The sequence below is a fragment of the Chlorocebus sabaeus genome, chromosome 2, assembly GCF_047675955.1.
Source record: "Chlorocebus sabaeus isolate Y175 chromosome 2, mChlSab1.0.hap1, whole genome shotgun sequence".
In the NCBI taxonomy this organism is placed as follows: domain Eukaryota; kingdom Metazoa; phylum Chordata; class Mammalia; order Primates; family Cercopithecidae; genus Chlorocebus; species Chlorocebus sabaeus.
This window is the reverse complement of record NC_132905.1, coordinates 42,009,253-42,024,560: the sequence shown is the minus strand read 5'-3', so window position 1 is coordinate 42,024,560 and position 15,308 is coordinate 42,009,253. Positions and strand designations below refer to the sequence as shown.

The 15,308-nt window shown below is 52.4% G+C and overlaps 1 protein-coding gene across 1 annotated transcript; it reads left to right on the top strand.

Annotated features, from left to right (window-relative positions):
• Positions 1-90: 90 nt before the first annotated feature.
• Positions 91-15,275, top strand: LOC103247057 (acyl-CoA synthetase short chain family member 1). Its single transcript, XM_073008159.1, has 9 exons — positions 91-180; positions 1,553-1,700; positions 2,937-3,074; positions 7,909-8,001; positions 9,074-9,186; positions 9,483-9,609; positions 10,319-10,446; positions 10,594-10,657; positions 15,093-15,275. The coding sequence occupies exons 1-9, from the start codon at positions 118-120 to the stop codon at positions 15,161-15,163; spliced, it is 945 nt and encodes a 314-aa protein (XP_072864260.1). The 5' UTR covers positions 91-117; the 3' UTR covers positions 15,164-15,275.
• The last annotated feature ends 33 nt before the right edge of the window (positions 15,276-15,308 follow it).

The following is a 15,308-nucleotide window of genomic DNA, read 5'->3' as shown; positions in this document are numbered from 1 at the left end:
GTGTGCGGAGTCCTGCTGCGGAGGGGGAGTGGTGCTCTCAGAGGCTGAGTGCCCTCGGTGGGCTCTTTGTTTCTTGTCCCTTCCAGGAAATGGCCATACACCTCAGGGAGCACTGGAATGCCCAAGGGCATTGTCCATACCCAGGCAGGCTACCTGCTCTATGCCGCCCTGACCCACAAGGTACAGGCCTGTGCGGGGCGGTGCTGGGCCCTCGGCAGGGCTCCAGGCAGGGGCAGGGCCAGAAGTCCTCCTGCTGCAGAGCGAGGCCTGTAGGTGTGAGAGGTCAGTGTTTCTTCCTGTCCTATTTGGGGCAGGGCCCCTCGAGTCTCCCCACCCCACAGCTCCTCAGGGCCCTGGCTGCCTCGAGCCCCCCCTGCACTGTCTAGAAACTCCCAGAGAATCTGACCATGTAACGTGGCAGCAGGACACTAAGGGCCACTCACCCAAAGATTTTTTAAAACTCTTTTTAGGACAGATACAGAAAACCACCCAAATTAAATGTGTGGCTTAATGAATTATTATAAGGCAAATGCCACTTTGATCAAGAGGTGAAAAGGCCACCTGTTTCTCAGAAGCCCCTTCCAGGCCCATGTGGCTGCAGCCCCGTCCAATGTGTCCTGATGCGTCTTGCGCCCCTGCCCTGTGTTTTTCTTTTGATAGTTTTGTGGCTCGTATGTGTGTCCATGGGCACTGTAGCTTACCGTTGCCCATTAAAATATGTATTTTTTCTTCATGGAGTCTCACTCTGTTGTGCAGGTTGGAGTGCAGTGGTGTGATCTCAGCTCACTGCAACCTTCATTTCCTGGGTTCAAGTGACTCTCCTGTCTCAGCTTTCTGAGTAGCTGAAATTACAGGCACCTGCCACCACACCCTGCTAAATTTTTTTTGTAGTTTTAGTAGAGACAGTGTTTTGCCATGTTGGCCAGGCTGGTCTCGAACTCCTGACCTCAAGTGATCCGCCCGCCTTGGCCGCTCCAAATGTTGGAATTATAGGTGTGAGCCACTGAGTCCGGCCTAAAATATTGTTGATATGTCTTTTAAGTCCTTTTAAGCCTATGCTCCCCCATTTCCTTACACTTGGCCATTATCGTGTCCAGCCATTTTTCTCTGGTGTCCTTTAGTCTGGGTTGTGCCTGTTGTCCCTCTGCCCTCTGTGTTTCCTGCATATGGGCAGTTGGATCCTGAGATGGGATCAGGCTCCAGTGAGCTGCTGTGGAAGAATAAAGGGGATTCGGATGTCTGTCCTCTCATGCTTCTCGAAGCTGATGATGCTTGATGCCATTCTTGGCCTTTTTGACTTTTATTTTTTGTAGTTCTTAAGGGGTTTAAAAAATCGTGGCATAAGGCAATGCAAAAAGGTGTCCACGTGTTAAACATACAACTATACGGACTCTGCAGTGTTCCCACCTGTCCTGCTGCTGGAGGCCGTTTGACGAGCCAGCTGCCTCTCACAGCTGTGGCCTGCAGCATATGCATGCTGATTTCCTAGTGACCTGGTGAACATGGTGGAGTGGGGGGACAAGCTCCTGATGCTCCCTTCCTGTCTCTGCAGCTTGTGTTTGACCACCGGCCAGGTGACATCTTCGGCTGTGTGGCTGACATTGGCTGGATTACAGGACACAGCTACGTGGTGTATGGGCCTCTCTGCAATGGAGCCACCAGTGTCCTTTTTGAGAGCACCCCAGTTTACCCCAATGCTGGTAAGGATGGTGAACCCTGTTTGGGACCCCATGCTGGTGTCAGGAGAGAGAGCCTGAGGCTTGAGGCTTGTGGAGAGGTTCATGGAAGGGGGACACCTGGGCTCTGGTGAGGGTGTGGCTCTCCAGGTCCTGCTGTCGAGATGCCCGGTGGGGCCAGGCACCGGGTCTTCAGAAAGATCCGACGGGCAGCAGCAGGGAGTCTGACTTGGCGCTGGAGGACATCTCAAGGCCCCTGCTCCTGTAGTCCTGCCCTCTGACTTAAACTGCCGGCCTCGGGCCATCACTTTGGTATCCTTCTCACCTCTAGGCCGCCTGCCCAGATCCAGCCCTTTCTCGAGGCTAGGACCAGCTGCCTGCCTCTTCTGTTTCCCAAGCCCTGCTCCTTGAACTTTCAGGGCCATCCCTCAGACCATGTTATGCATGGTCTAGAACCATCTCCATTACATTGAGATCACTTTGAAAACAAGGTGAAGTCTGGCTCCCTTGGGCATCGTCCTCCCACACAGCAGTGTCTTCAAATACCTGCTTTAATGTAAGAAGACCATGGTGGCTCTGCCCAAAGGCTGCTGCCACAGCGTTCCATGGCGCTGACAACTGTGCATGAACTGTGTTATCACCTCCCAGTGCTCCATCCCTGCCTTTGGGGTCTGGGTGTGCTCAAGGAAGAAGTTGTAGGGGCAAGACCAGGGATTAAGGGCCATGGCCCAGGTGCTGTCTCAGGCCACCACTTCAGCCCCTGGAAGCTCAGTGTCCCATGTGGAGGGGATGGTGTGGGTGGTGGGTTTACAGGAATCAGGGGTGTGCATGCTGGGCATATGGCCCTGCTCCCTGGGACACACACAGTGGCAGCTCTGCTGTCATGAGGGGAAGCCCCAGTCACCACTTTAGAGCCCATGTAAGTGTGACCGAGTGAAAGCTCTGTGTTAATGCTCCACGGGTTATTAAATCCACATAGTATCGCCTTGAACTAGGCCATCACCCTAAGCCAGGTGAAGACTGTTCCTGAATATGCCACCCATGGATCTGGGGAGTGCTGGGAGGAGACCAGCCATTGGAGACTTGTCCTATGGGGCTTCTTTCTGTCTTTCACTGGTGGGGGGGTTGGGAGGGATCCTTTTTATATGGACATATGCACGTCTGCACATGCCCAGCACTCGGGAAGTCTTGGCTGATCTCTAAGTTTAAAGTAGATCATGTCAGCTCTCCTGCTGACAGTGAATTTCGGCCTTTCTGTAGGTCGGTACTGGGAGACAGTAGAGAGGTTGAAGATCAATCAGTTCTATGGCGCTCCAACGGCTGTCCGGCTGTTGCTGAAATACGGTGATGCTTGGGTGAAGAAGTACGATCGCTCCTCCCTGCGGACCCTGGGGTCAGGTGAGTGGCCTGCCCTGCAGCAGGAGAGGGTGCACTTGCCTTAGACCCTCAGAGCCAATACGCGCTTCAGCAGGACTTCAGTCATGAAGCTGCCCGGCTTTGTATGTGTGAATTCATGCAACGCCAGACTGGATCTGGTAGAAAGCACCTCTTCCCACCTATAAGCCCCTCCCCAGAGCTGGCAGCAGTTACCAGTCTGGGGAAAAACATTCTAGACATTTTCTGTGCCATCGTTTCTGTGCCCAATTTCTGTAGCTTAATCTTCATTAGGAATACTTACCCACTCAATAAGTTAAGGGCCAAGTCATTTCTTTAGTGGCTGCATGGGATTTAATTTTGTAACTTAGCTGGGTGTGGTGGCAAAGGCTGAGGTGGGAGGATTGCTTGAGCCCAGGAGTTTCAGGCTGCAGTGAACTAGGATTGCACCACTGCGCTCCAGCCTGGTGACAGAGTGAGACTCAGTCTTCTAAATAGTAATAATAATAATAATAGTATAACTACAGTTTGCTAAACACTGCCCCGTTGTTAGACCTTTTGATTGTCTCCAAGTCCATGGAGTGGATACCATCCTGTGCTTTTGCCCTGCTGCTACTGTAGATGTTTCCAGGCAGAGAGTTCAAAGCTTAGGCCTATTGGTAATGTTGATAGATATTGCCAGGTCATGTGGAAACATTTTGGAAAGGTGACGGTGGCATGGTTTCGACAGTGTCGGCGGTGTCTGTCTTTTGGGCTGGTGCTGGGAGGGACTGGGTGCTGGTGACTGCTGTTCCCTCTCCTGTCCCTGCCACATTTCATGTCTGCCTTTACATGTGTGGTCACGTGTGGTCAGCCACCTGCTTGGTGGCTTTTCACTGGGGAAGCATGCAGGGCAGTGACCACGGAAGAGTGTCCCATTCTGCCACATGCATCCTTGGGAAGGGAGTGCGGTGAACATGTGATTCTGCTACTGCTGGGTGACCACGAGGCCATGCAGGCATCTGGGCCACAGGTTGAGAGGCACTGCAGCTGGGGCTGTGCCCTGCAGAGTTCACCACTTGTTCTCAAATGTGAGATGGGGATGAGACCTACCTGCAGGGTGGTGAGGATGCCACAGAGGGTCAGATGTGAGCCTTAGTGTAATGTTTAGCATGGAGATGATTAACGGGGAGAGCTCCTGAGGAATAGCAGGCATCCAATGACTCCTCCTCCTCTTTTCCCTTATTTTCCCCTTAATAGTAAAAACCTTCTTTCCTCAAAGAGCTTTCTAGATTAAAAAGCAGGAGGGGTTGAATACTATTAATAAGAGCAAATATGTATTAAATGCCTTTATCTTCACATCCTTTGAGCAAAGAGCAGATGTTGCTTCGCATTACAGAGGAGGAAGAGGAGGCACAGGGAGGTCAGCGAACCTGCCCAAGGTCACTCAGCAAGTAGGGCACCCTGTGCTGAACCCAGTACCTGGTTCTAGAGTCAGTAAAACTCACTCTGCCCCCCACCTGATTGATGGGCTCTAGGCACCCACCCTGTACCCTCAGCAGGTCCTAGGGTCCTGGCTCACTCTGCTTCCCTTGCCATACTGTCCCTCCACCTCTCAGAAAGAGCATGGAGCTCCTTTCCAGATGGTGTGTCTTGGTTTGCTTTGTGCTGCTGTAATAGAATACCCTGAAACTGGATGATTTATAATGAACAGAGATTTATTGGTTCACGTTTCTGGAGGCTGGGAAGTCCACATCAAGGTGCTGGCATCTGGTGAGGGCCTTCATGCTGCATTGTCCTATGGTGGAAGGGCAAAGAGAGGGTGAGAGAGAGCAAGAGGAAGTTGAACTCACCCTTTTATAATGGCACCAATCCCACTCATGAGGGTAGAAGCCTCTTGGCATAATCACCTCATAAAGGTTCCACCTCTTAATACTGTTACAATGGCAATTACATTTCAACATGAGATTTGGAAGGGACAAACATTGAAACCACAGCAAGTGGTGAGTTTGGGTGGTCTCTCTTGGCATGCTGGAGCTGGGCTTGAGAGGCCTGTGTGATTCTGACTGCCCGGGCCATACAGTGCTTGGGAACTGGGAACAAACAGTGGGGTGGTCAGGGCCATAAACACTCTCCCAGATTCTCTAGGTGTTGTCAGCAGGGCCACATGAGTGGGCCCTAGGCATTAGGTGGGGACAGGGCTGACGGCCAAGATTTGGTTTTCCAGATACACTCATGGGATTTGTCTGCTGAAGGAAGATTCACGGGGTCCAGTGACAAGGGGTACCACACTAAGTGCATTTCAGGAAGGGGTGTGCTCTGGCAGCTGCATTAGAGTGTGATGTGTATCCCAGCAGCCTCTGTCCCCACAGACCTGGAACACCTCTGAGCCAGGGGGCCAGCCCCCAGCATAGGCTCAGCTGGGTTTTTTGTATTTAGCTGGTCAATAGGCACATTCCTGTTCCTGTTGCATAACCGGTTCTAGCCGCAGAACCCTGCGGGAGGCCAGGTGCTAATCACACACCTCGTTGTGCTGCTCTTGGTATACAATGCTGGCAGGCAGCACGGCGTCCTGTGATGTCTTGCACCTGAGGCTCCCAGCACCTTGGAGCAGTGCTGGGGATCAGTGTGTTCCACACCTTGGCCAGGGCCAGCACTGTGTTGGCACACTTGTCAGTGCAATTCCAGAGCCCAGACCCATTCCAGGCAGCTAGGATCAGCCCTCACGACACTGAGTCATCAGAATCCCACTTACTCAAGACCCTCCCCATAGAAGTGTATTTCTCAAAGCTTTTTTAAACTTTCAATTTCATAAGTAATACATGGATAAGCTCTTGTGAAAAGAAGAAATTGGAGCATTGAACTTAAAGCTGATGCCCTTAGGAGTTGGGCATGGGGGTACATGCCTGTAGTCCTGGCTACTTGGGAGACTGAGATGGGAGGAGCCTTGAGCCCTGGAGGTCAAGATTGCAGTGAGCCATGATTGTGCCACTGCACTCCAGTCCAGGCAACAGAGCGAGATCCTTGTCTCTCTAAAAAAAAAAAAAAAAAAAAAGCTAAGATTTTCCCTGACGTCTGCTCCAGGTGTTGTTGCTCCTGTGCGTTCGGTCCCGTCTCCGCAATTCGGTTCCTGTAGTGGATTGCGGCTCTGTTAAATGATGTTTTCTTTAACACCAAAGTCACCACACTGTGCTATTATGCTGTAATGTTTATTTTAAGATCCTAGAATCTGCATTTCTCCACATGGATCTGCCCTGCTGTGGGGATTGCCCTGGCTCGTGTGGTCACATCCCCGTGGCTGGGTGCAGGCTGTCGCAGTCTCCCAGCATGTCCACCAGTGCTGCAGGGCATCTCCCTGCCCCTTGTGGATGTTCTGAGTGCAGGTGTGACACATAAGACACCGAGCCGCCCATGTGGCCAGCACTGATCATGCAGCACTGATGCGGGGGCCGCTGCCGGGACAGGCTGTGGGCTGTGAGTGGTCCTGAGCAAGGGGCAAACACCAGCACGAGAATATTTCAGTGTTTTAGTGACAGCGCGTCTAGCCTGGAGAGTTCTGGCTGAGTGCTGGCCTGGTGTGGAAATGTCATAAGGTAGACACTGAGAGTGCTAGGGTGTATGTGTATCTTTTTCCTTTCTATTGAGATATAATGTATACTAAAGGATACAGATGTTAAGTGTTCAACTTGAGAGATGTTTACATGTATAAGTGCTACAGAAATTCCCAGTCCCCAGAGGCCCCCTTATGGCTCCTGCCAGTCACGGGAGTTACCTGAGCCGTGACCACAGTGTGGCCTGCATCACCACGGACAGATGTGGCTGCACTTGAACCTCAGTTGGGTGGGATCACACAGCACACCCCTCCCTTTCTCAGCATCGTGCCTCAGACTCACCCATGCCGCCGTGGGTCGTGGAGGTTCGCCATCTTCTTTGCAGTGTGGCGTTCCTCTGCAGGAGCGTGCCATGTTGTATTTTGCCACCTACTCCTGAGGGATGTGTGTGGTTTCTGGCATGAGCAGAGCTGCTGAGGACACCCTTTACATGGCCACTTCTGGTGGCATCTGCAGTCATTTCTGTGGGGTGTACGTCAGGGGTCATGTTTTGAGGTGTTCCGCCGTAGTAGATTCTGCCCCAAGCAGTTGCTCAAAGTAGTTGTATTGGATGTATGGAGTTTTAAATGTTAAGAGAAACATCCAGATTGCTCCCCAAAATTGCTGAACCACACTACCCTCCTATTGGTGTCTGTGAAATCCTGTTTTCCCCACATTCTTGCTGGCTTTTTGATTTTCAACCATCTAATGATAAAAATACGTCACAGTCATGTGCATTTCTTTGATGACCATAAATATGATATGTCTCACTGGAGTTTCAGGTCTCCTTGTATGTTCTTCAAAAAAAAAAAAAAAAAAAAATTACAGAGCTGTTTTCTCCTTAAAAATCTTTTCATTTGGCTGGGCACGGCGGCTCACATCTGTAACCCCAGCACTTTGGGGAGGCCAAGGCCGGCAGATCACCTGAGGTCAAGAGTTCGAGAACAGCCTGGCCAACATGGTGAAACCCTATCTCTGCTAAAAATACAAAAAATTAGCCGGCTGTGGTGGCAGGCACCTGTAATCCCAGCTACTCAGGAAGCTGAGGCAGGAGAATTGCTTGAACCTGGGAGGTGGAGGTTGCAGTGAGCCAAGATCACGCCACTCTACTCCATCCTGGGTGACAGAGTGAGACTCAGTCTCAAAAAACAAAACAAAACAAAAACCAAACCAAACCAAACCAAACAAAACGAAACAAAAAAAGAAAAACAGAATAAACCAAAACTTACTTTTGGTTTCAGGTTTATTTGCAGCCTGTTAACATCTTTTTCTTTCCTGTGTGGTTTCAGTGGGAGAACCCATCAACTGTGAGGCCTGGGAGTGGCTTCACAGGGTGGTGGGGGACAGCAGGTGCACGCTGGTGGACACCTGGTGGCAGACAGGTGAGGAGGCCTGGGGAACAGGTTCCAGTCTAAGTGCTGGGTCTGTAGGGTCGGGTGTGAGGCTGGGACTGGGGTCCGAGCTCTCAACAGCAGGTGCAACAGAAGACACGTCAACGCCCGAGACTGCGGAAACCCTGGGGGCTAGAGTGAGGGAACTCAGAGGTCGCGTGGCTGCTGTTTCCCAGCTATGGGCCCTCATGTCACGACTTCTCTGAGCCTCGGTTTCCTCCTTTGTGAGGTGGGGGTGCCCCCCACAGGCCTGGGTGAGGGTGAACTGAGGCAACACAGCCCAGCTTGCTGCCCAAGGCCTGGTGTGCAGCAGGAGCTCAAGGGCCGTGTCCCTTCCAAGTGCCCCTTTCTGAACAGGGGAACATCTGATGAGACAGGCCCTATCTTCTAAGGAAGCATGAGTCTAAATTTAAATTTTAGTGAGAAAAGGAATTTTTCCTGTGACATTTTGTTTGGATTTGTCCCCCCTTCTCTTGGGTATCTGACTTATTAGGATGCTTGGGGAGAAAGACCACCACAGATGTAATGAATGTAACTATCTGAGGGCTCATCCTCAAGCCAGAAAATGAGATGTTCCCATGGGACAGTCCCATCCATTTGGGAAAACCTGGGGCAGAGATTCTCTAGCTGAGTCCCTGGGGCATTTCCCTGGTAGAGGCGAGTGCCAGAGAAATAATGTGATGGCAGGATTTGAGGGCATCTTTTTTCGTTGCTGGGTTCCTGTCGAACAGGCGCTGGCCCAGAAGCAATTCTTTTTCCCCCGTCTTCATGTGCAAGTGGGTGGGCTCTGCCCTTTCCTACTTCAAGCAAGGCCCTGACATGGCGAGGGGGCCTGTACCTGGCTGTGGGACGCCAGAGCTCCTGGGGCTGAGGCCAGCTTGGGGCTCCTTCTCATATCCGCAGTGGAGGGCACCAGACTCACATCTGGTTTGCCTCAAAGATCGTTGTGCCCCTGAGGCATTTCCTTGCCCACAATAGGGACAGTCCCACCCACCCCCCACTCTGGATACGCATATCCCTGGGTCCGGGCCGATCTTGCATTTCTTCCTTGTCATACCTGCAGAAACGGGTGGCATCTGCATCGCACCACAGCCCTCGGAAGAAGGGGTGGAAATCCTCCCTGGCATGGCGATGAGGCCCTTCTTTGGCATCGTCCCCGTCCTCATGGATGAGAAGGTGTGTATGGGCCTTCCCCGCATGGGGGCCATGTGCTTGCCCTCCCTCATCCCTGCCTGCCCAGCCCAGCTCCCTCCTGTGTGCCCAGGTCTGTACCTGGCAGGAGGCTGCTGACCTCACAGCGTTCACTGCACTGGTATCATGCACTGGCTAGTGGCCACACAGGTGGCTTGGGGCCCTCCTCGGGGCAAAGGGGAGAGCTATGGACAGCTCCCTTGAGGGCAGGGCTTGTCATTTTTTGGCACACTTGTCACCCAGAGCCTGCCCTCTCTCATGTGCATGTCTGGGGTCTACAGGGCAGCGTCGTGGAGGGCAGCAACGTCTCCGGGGCCCTGTGCATCTCTCAGGCCTGGCCGGGCATGGCCAGGACCATCTATGGCGACCACCAGCGATTTGTGGACGCCTACTTCAAGGCCTACCCAGGTGAGCAGGCTGTCAGGGACCCTCTCATTCCTTTTCAGCTGACTGCTGGAATCTTATTCTCAGAAACCATTTTTAATAGGATTTGAGTGCAGCGTAGCACAGTGGCCAGGAATAGGCGCTCCCGAGGCCAGAATTTGACTCCGACCCCCTCTCCCTTTGCTGTACCTCCCTGGCTTTCCTTATCTTGACAGTGGGCATGATTCCCTGCTCGGGGACTTTCTTGGGGCTACTTAGGTGTGGGTGTGAAGTCCTGCCCTACAGCCAGGCCCGTGGTAGGATCCTGTTAGCTACTGGGGAGGGAGGGTGGAGAAGTACCTTAGAAGACTGTCACCAAGGCTGGGAGTTTTCTTCTAGTTTACTTTTATTTTTTCCTAGTTTTCCTTTTTGTCCTTGGGTTGGAAATTTATATGAATGCTATCTCCTCTGTCTTGTTGGAACCAGTCATTTTCAGTCTCAAGCATGTAAACAAGACTCAGTGTTTTGGAGAAGCGTCTTGGAAGTGCTGCTTGTATACCTTCTGCTCCCCGAAGTCTCGATGTCTTGGAGCCACCTGCCCATGCTCTAGAACATAGGGAAGCATCAGAGTTGCAAGGAAGGCCGATGGGCGAGACTGCAGCCGTGTGCTGGGCTGCAGAGCTTCATGCTTAGTGAGGTGGGGACATGGGTCCTGGCTCAGGGTTCCTGGTGCTGAATTTCTCTGCTGGTGCAGGCTATTACTTCACTGGAGACGGGGCTCACGGAACCGAGGGCGGCTATTACCAGATCACAGGGCGGATGGATGATGTCATCAACATCAGTGGCCACCGGCTGGGGACCGCAGAGATTGAAGACGCCATCGTGAGCACAGGCTGGGCCTCCCCCTTCACTCCTGCACCTCCATGATGCCCCTATGGGCCTGCAAGTTGGGGTGGGAGTCCCTGGTCCGAGTCACTTCTAGCACCAGGGGCTGCCACATTTTGTCATTTTGTTCTCTGTTGTACACAGGCCGACCACCCTGCAGTGCCAGAAAGTGCTGTCATTGGCTATCCCCACGACATCAAAGGAGAAGGTGAATGTCCTAGAGAAGAGCTCCTCCCTGATTGCTGACCCCACACCCATTATGGGCATCTCTGTACGAGGAGCAGACTCTGGAGAGTGGGGTGATAGGGGATACTATGGGCCAAGCTCTCGGTGTTCTTCTCTCTCAAGTGGAAACTGCAGGGACGAGGCTGAACAGCACTTGTGTTCGGTCAGGTTTCTGAAATGCCCTGGTTCTGCTGTCCTTCCAGGACACGCATCCACAGTGGCCATGACCCACTTGGGCTTGGCTAAGCTTGGCGGGTTTCCCCGTCTGTCTATGGTTTATCTGGTGGAGACATCACCCAGCCCTGTTACAGGGAGTTTATGAGAAAATGTCCAGCCTCATGTGTCCTCACGGGCTTGGTCATCGCACTCAAGCCAGCTCTGCAGCCACCACGCGTGTGTGCTGGAGTGTGCTGCTCTGGAGCGTGCAGGCTGTGTGCTGCCCTGGGACTCTTTGGACAAATCTGACCTGTGGTTCCCACTGCACAGCGCCATGCCGGGGGAATGCAGAATGAGGGACTAGAATGGTCTTCTTTACCAAGGCCATGCTTTGTTTCGAGTCTGCCAGCTTCTCGGTGTCTGGGTCTGGGAAGGGGCGGGAGCACCCAGGTGTTGCAATGCCAGGTCCATCCAGGCACACTGTCTGGCCTGGCGTGACCTGGACACACACAGATCCAATGCCAGGGCACTGCTGGGCAGACTGGCTTCTCCCACCCTGCCCAGTGGCCTGGGGTCCGGCTTGTCCTCCCGCTGGGAGGCCACCCTGTGTAAGAGTGTGTCCCAGATGTCACCTGCCTCCCTGTACTTCTATGTGCCGTTGTTCCATTATTTACTTAAATGCTTTCTTTAAATTGACCCATTGCAAGATTGAGAATTTGTTTCAGTGCTTTACAAACAGCATTTTCAGTTGCCATGAAAAGACTGTGCTGGTAAGGCTGGGATGTGGGAGAGAGCTGGTAGGGACCCCTGCCCGGTGACGTCCACATGTGATCAGGGGGGTCAGAGAGGACGGAGATGAGGACAGTTTCTCAGGTGTTTCTAGGATAACTTAGTGCTCAAACCTCGCTCTGACAGGAGCCTGGGCCCCTCCTCTGGGTACTCCTGCATTTCACGTCTCTGGGCTGGGGATCCACAGGAAGTGCAAGATCAAGGAAAGGACAGTGGAAGTGGCCTTTAGACAAACATTTGGGCATCACAATCACTGTCTTTCATAGGGCAGCTTAGCCTTAGGTCTGTTGGGGTGGTGTTCGGGCATAGTCTGCTGTGGATGCCGCTGCCCAGGGCACGTTCTGCATGTGTGGAGCTATTGCAAGTCTGGTGTTGCCAGGCTTCTTAATGTCTGCCAGATGTGTGGGGAGAATTTGTGTATCATGGGTATGATGATTTTCCTGATTTCTAATGAATTTGAGTATCGATTCTATAATTATGAAGAGCTGACAAACAGCTCTTGATTGGCTGTAAAGCCACCTGTGAGTATCGTGTATTTGTCCCCACTCTCTCTGTTTTGCACCAGCTCTGAAAAAGGGCAGCCCCTGGTAGACCCAGCAAGCCTCTGGTGCTGCTGGCCAAGCTCTTGTCTCTCTTGTCTCCAGTGTCCTGAGCCTTGCCTGCCTCCTCCTGGCTCTTAACTGGCTCCTCCACCCATGTGGAGGGTTTCCTCCCTCCAGCACCATCCTCAGAACTCCATAGCCCAGGCCCACTTCTGATCCCATATCAATGACCAAGATGAGAAAAACAGTGTTCTTTCCCTGAAAGACCTAACAACCTAGTGGGGTGGCAGCAGGGGGACTGACAGCTGTTCCCGCACAGCATGTGCCATAAACTAGATTCATGGGTAAAGGCTTCACAGAGCAGGAGGTGGCTGAATTGCGTCTTGAGGGATGAATGGGAGTTTGCCACATGGATATGGGAAGGCCTTTCAGGCAAAGGCTGTAGATCTTTACAGATCATAGCTTGTTCGGAAAACCAATCATCCATTCATGCACTAAACAACCATGTGTTGAGCACCTCCTGTGTTCCAGGCATGGTTCTAGATGCTGCGGACACAGCAGTGAGTGAGAAGGTCTCTGCCCCCATAGAGCTAGCATGCTGGAGGGGTCGAGAGTAGAAGAGAGAGACAGACAAAGAGCAAGAAAGATGATCACTGAGGAAACGACACAGTTAATTAGGTGCTACATGCCAGGGGAAGAATGGGTGAAAGTGGCATGGTGCTGGGGCAGATGAGCAGTAGGAGAGCCACACATATATAGAAACTTCGTGGGAGAGACAGAGCACCTTACAGGCCAGTGGGGACGGGCAGGCTGTCAGGGATGGCACTGGGACAAGCGACTCTTTATATGGAAAGCAATCAAATTAGATCCCTCTTCACATCCTGGAACATCCTTCCTGGAACATGCCAGGTACTGAAAAACGAAACCTAGTATTTGTGCTAAAATGTGGGCTGGCCAGTGCTGCCCAGCAGAACTCTCAGCTGCCCCATGTCTGTGTTGTCCAGGGTGGCAGCCTCTGGCTGTGCATGGTGCTAAATGGCATTTGAAGTGTGACTCATGCAGCCGGGGAGCTGCTGATTTAATTGAACTGAAATAGCCACCCTGGCCCATGGTACCATGTTGCACACACGCCCCCAAAGGCTGTTGGTGCCCACTTGCTGTGCATCTGTGCACCTTCTCATGGAAGTCTCATTCTATCAAACCACATTATGGGTTATTTCACAGATAAGGACACAGAGTGGGGAGGTCCCACGTCCCAGGTCACACACAGTTAGTCAGCATTAGAGTTGAGATGCCAAGCTCTTAGCCACACATGTGCACTCACCTGGAACATCTGTGGAGCTGTTAGAATCGCTGCCACTTTTCGTGAAACTGAAGTGCATCTTTGGGTTTGCAACTAAAGAAACCAGCTGCTACAATGTCCCTAACATAGAATTCAAAAGCCCTTTGGATTTCTGGCAGTCTGTACATAGCACCCTGCTTCGGGAGTTGGCTCATTGTCTAGTATTTAATACATCCCCAAACTTGACTTTATTTTCAGCTGCCTTTGCCTTCATTGTGGTGAAAGATAGTGTAGGTGACTCAGATGTGGTGGTGTAGGAGCTCAAGTCCATGGTGGCCACCAAGATTGCCAAATATGCTGTGCCTGATGAGATCCTGGTGAGTGGGCCTCCCACAAAGGTGGGGCTGTGCTGCTGTGCTTCCCACAATTGTTAAGTGACAATGATCTTTTAGGAGCATATTACTCTTTTTGAATTACCATCAAAACTGACACTAGCTGTTTGGTTTTCCTGGCTGGTGGTGAGGCTGGTGGGTCGCTGTGTTATCATAGAGGGAGAGGAGAGGGCAGGAGATGTAGCTCCAAGAGCTTAGCAGCTCCAAAAGCTCAGCCAGCTTACTTGTCCAGGAGGTCGCCTAGGCAGGTTTCCACGCTCAGTGGGCTCATCTGTCCAGGAGGTCACCTAGGCTTCCACGCCCAGCCAGCTCACCTGTTCAGGAGGTCACCTAGGCAGGCTTCTGCTCTAGTATGTTGGCATGTGCAGGCTAGTCACAGAAATGGGGCTGCTGGTGAAGAATCTTAGGGATTTTCATTAGAAACATGGGGACAATACCAGGGTTCTCCAGCCCCTGTGTGGCTCCTGAGCACTTTTCCTGGTGGCAGTGAGGGAGATCGCAGATCCCCACCCCAGGGGGTCAGAATTGGGGGAGGATTGGGCTGCCTCTTCAGCCCTCGGTTTTTCATTCCCTCCTTTATGAACATTGTGCGCAGTGACTCTGGGTTTGGTGGCCCTCGGAGGCAGCAGGGCCAGGCTCCACTTGGTATTACGAGAGTTGACACATTTGGCCAAGTGACCAGAGTTTCAGGAGACCCGGACTCGCCCTAGGTGAACTGAACTATTTCAAAAGACAGAGTGACTGTCAAAGATCCCAAACAACAGCTCTTAATGTATTGCCATTTGCAGTGAATGGGTTGTAGTTGTTTGAGCATGCTCCATGTTAGCTTTTCAAACACTAAGACAAAATTTTTCTCTTAAGTAGTTCTCACCTCTTACATAAGACAAAACCCGCTAAGTCCCAGGCCGGGGAATGGAGATGAGGCACCCAGTGGGTGCTTGGACCTGCTGCCACCTGGGTGTCTGCACGTGGCACAGTGGCAGGACAGACAGGCGGCAGTATGGGGTGAACCCAGCCTGGGTGGACCCTGCCTGGCAGAGGGCATCGGGGTGGGTTTCAGCTTAGGTCCAGATAGTGGAAGGATAAAGCCAAGACCTCAGGCCTCACCATTCTCTGGGGGTGAAGGCTTAGACATCCACTGTGGATCCCCGGGAGGGCATCCCCCCTGAGCAGAGCCCTTCTCATCTCAATGCAGTCCATACTAGCACGGAGACTGGGCATCATCCACGCTCTAATACCGTGCCTCTTCCTTGCCAGGTGGTGAAACGTCTTCCAAAAACCAGGTCTGGGAAGGTCATGCGGCGGCTCCTGAGGAAGATCATCACTAGTGAGGCCCAGGAGCTGGGGGACACTACCACCCTGGAGGACCCCAGCATCATCACGGAGATCCTGAGTGCCTACCAGAAGTGCAAGGACAAGCAGCCTGCCGCTAAGTGAGCTGGCGCTTTGAGGGGCTCTTAGGATGGGCGGGCA

What these genes read in the sequence shown, in the direction of transcription:
- LOC103247057 (XM_073008159.1), top strand. Translation starts at nt 118, where the DNA reads ATGCCCAAGGGCATTGTCCATACCCAGGCAGGCTACCTGCTCTATGCC. An exon ending in CCTGCGGACCCTGGGGTCAG is followed by an intron (nt 3,075 to 7,908) that starts GTGAGTGGCCTG and finishes GTGTGGTTTCAG; the next exon opens with TGGGAGAACCCATCAACTGT. An exon ending in CTACTTCAAGGCCTACCCAG is followed by an intron (nt 9,610 to 10,318) that starts GTGAGCAGGCTG and finishes CTGCTGGTGCAG; the next exon opens with GCTATTACTTCACTGGAGAC.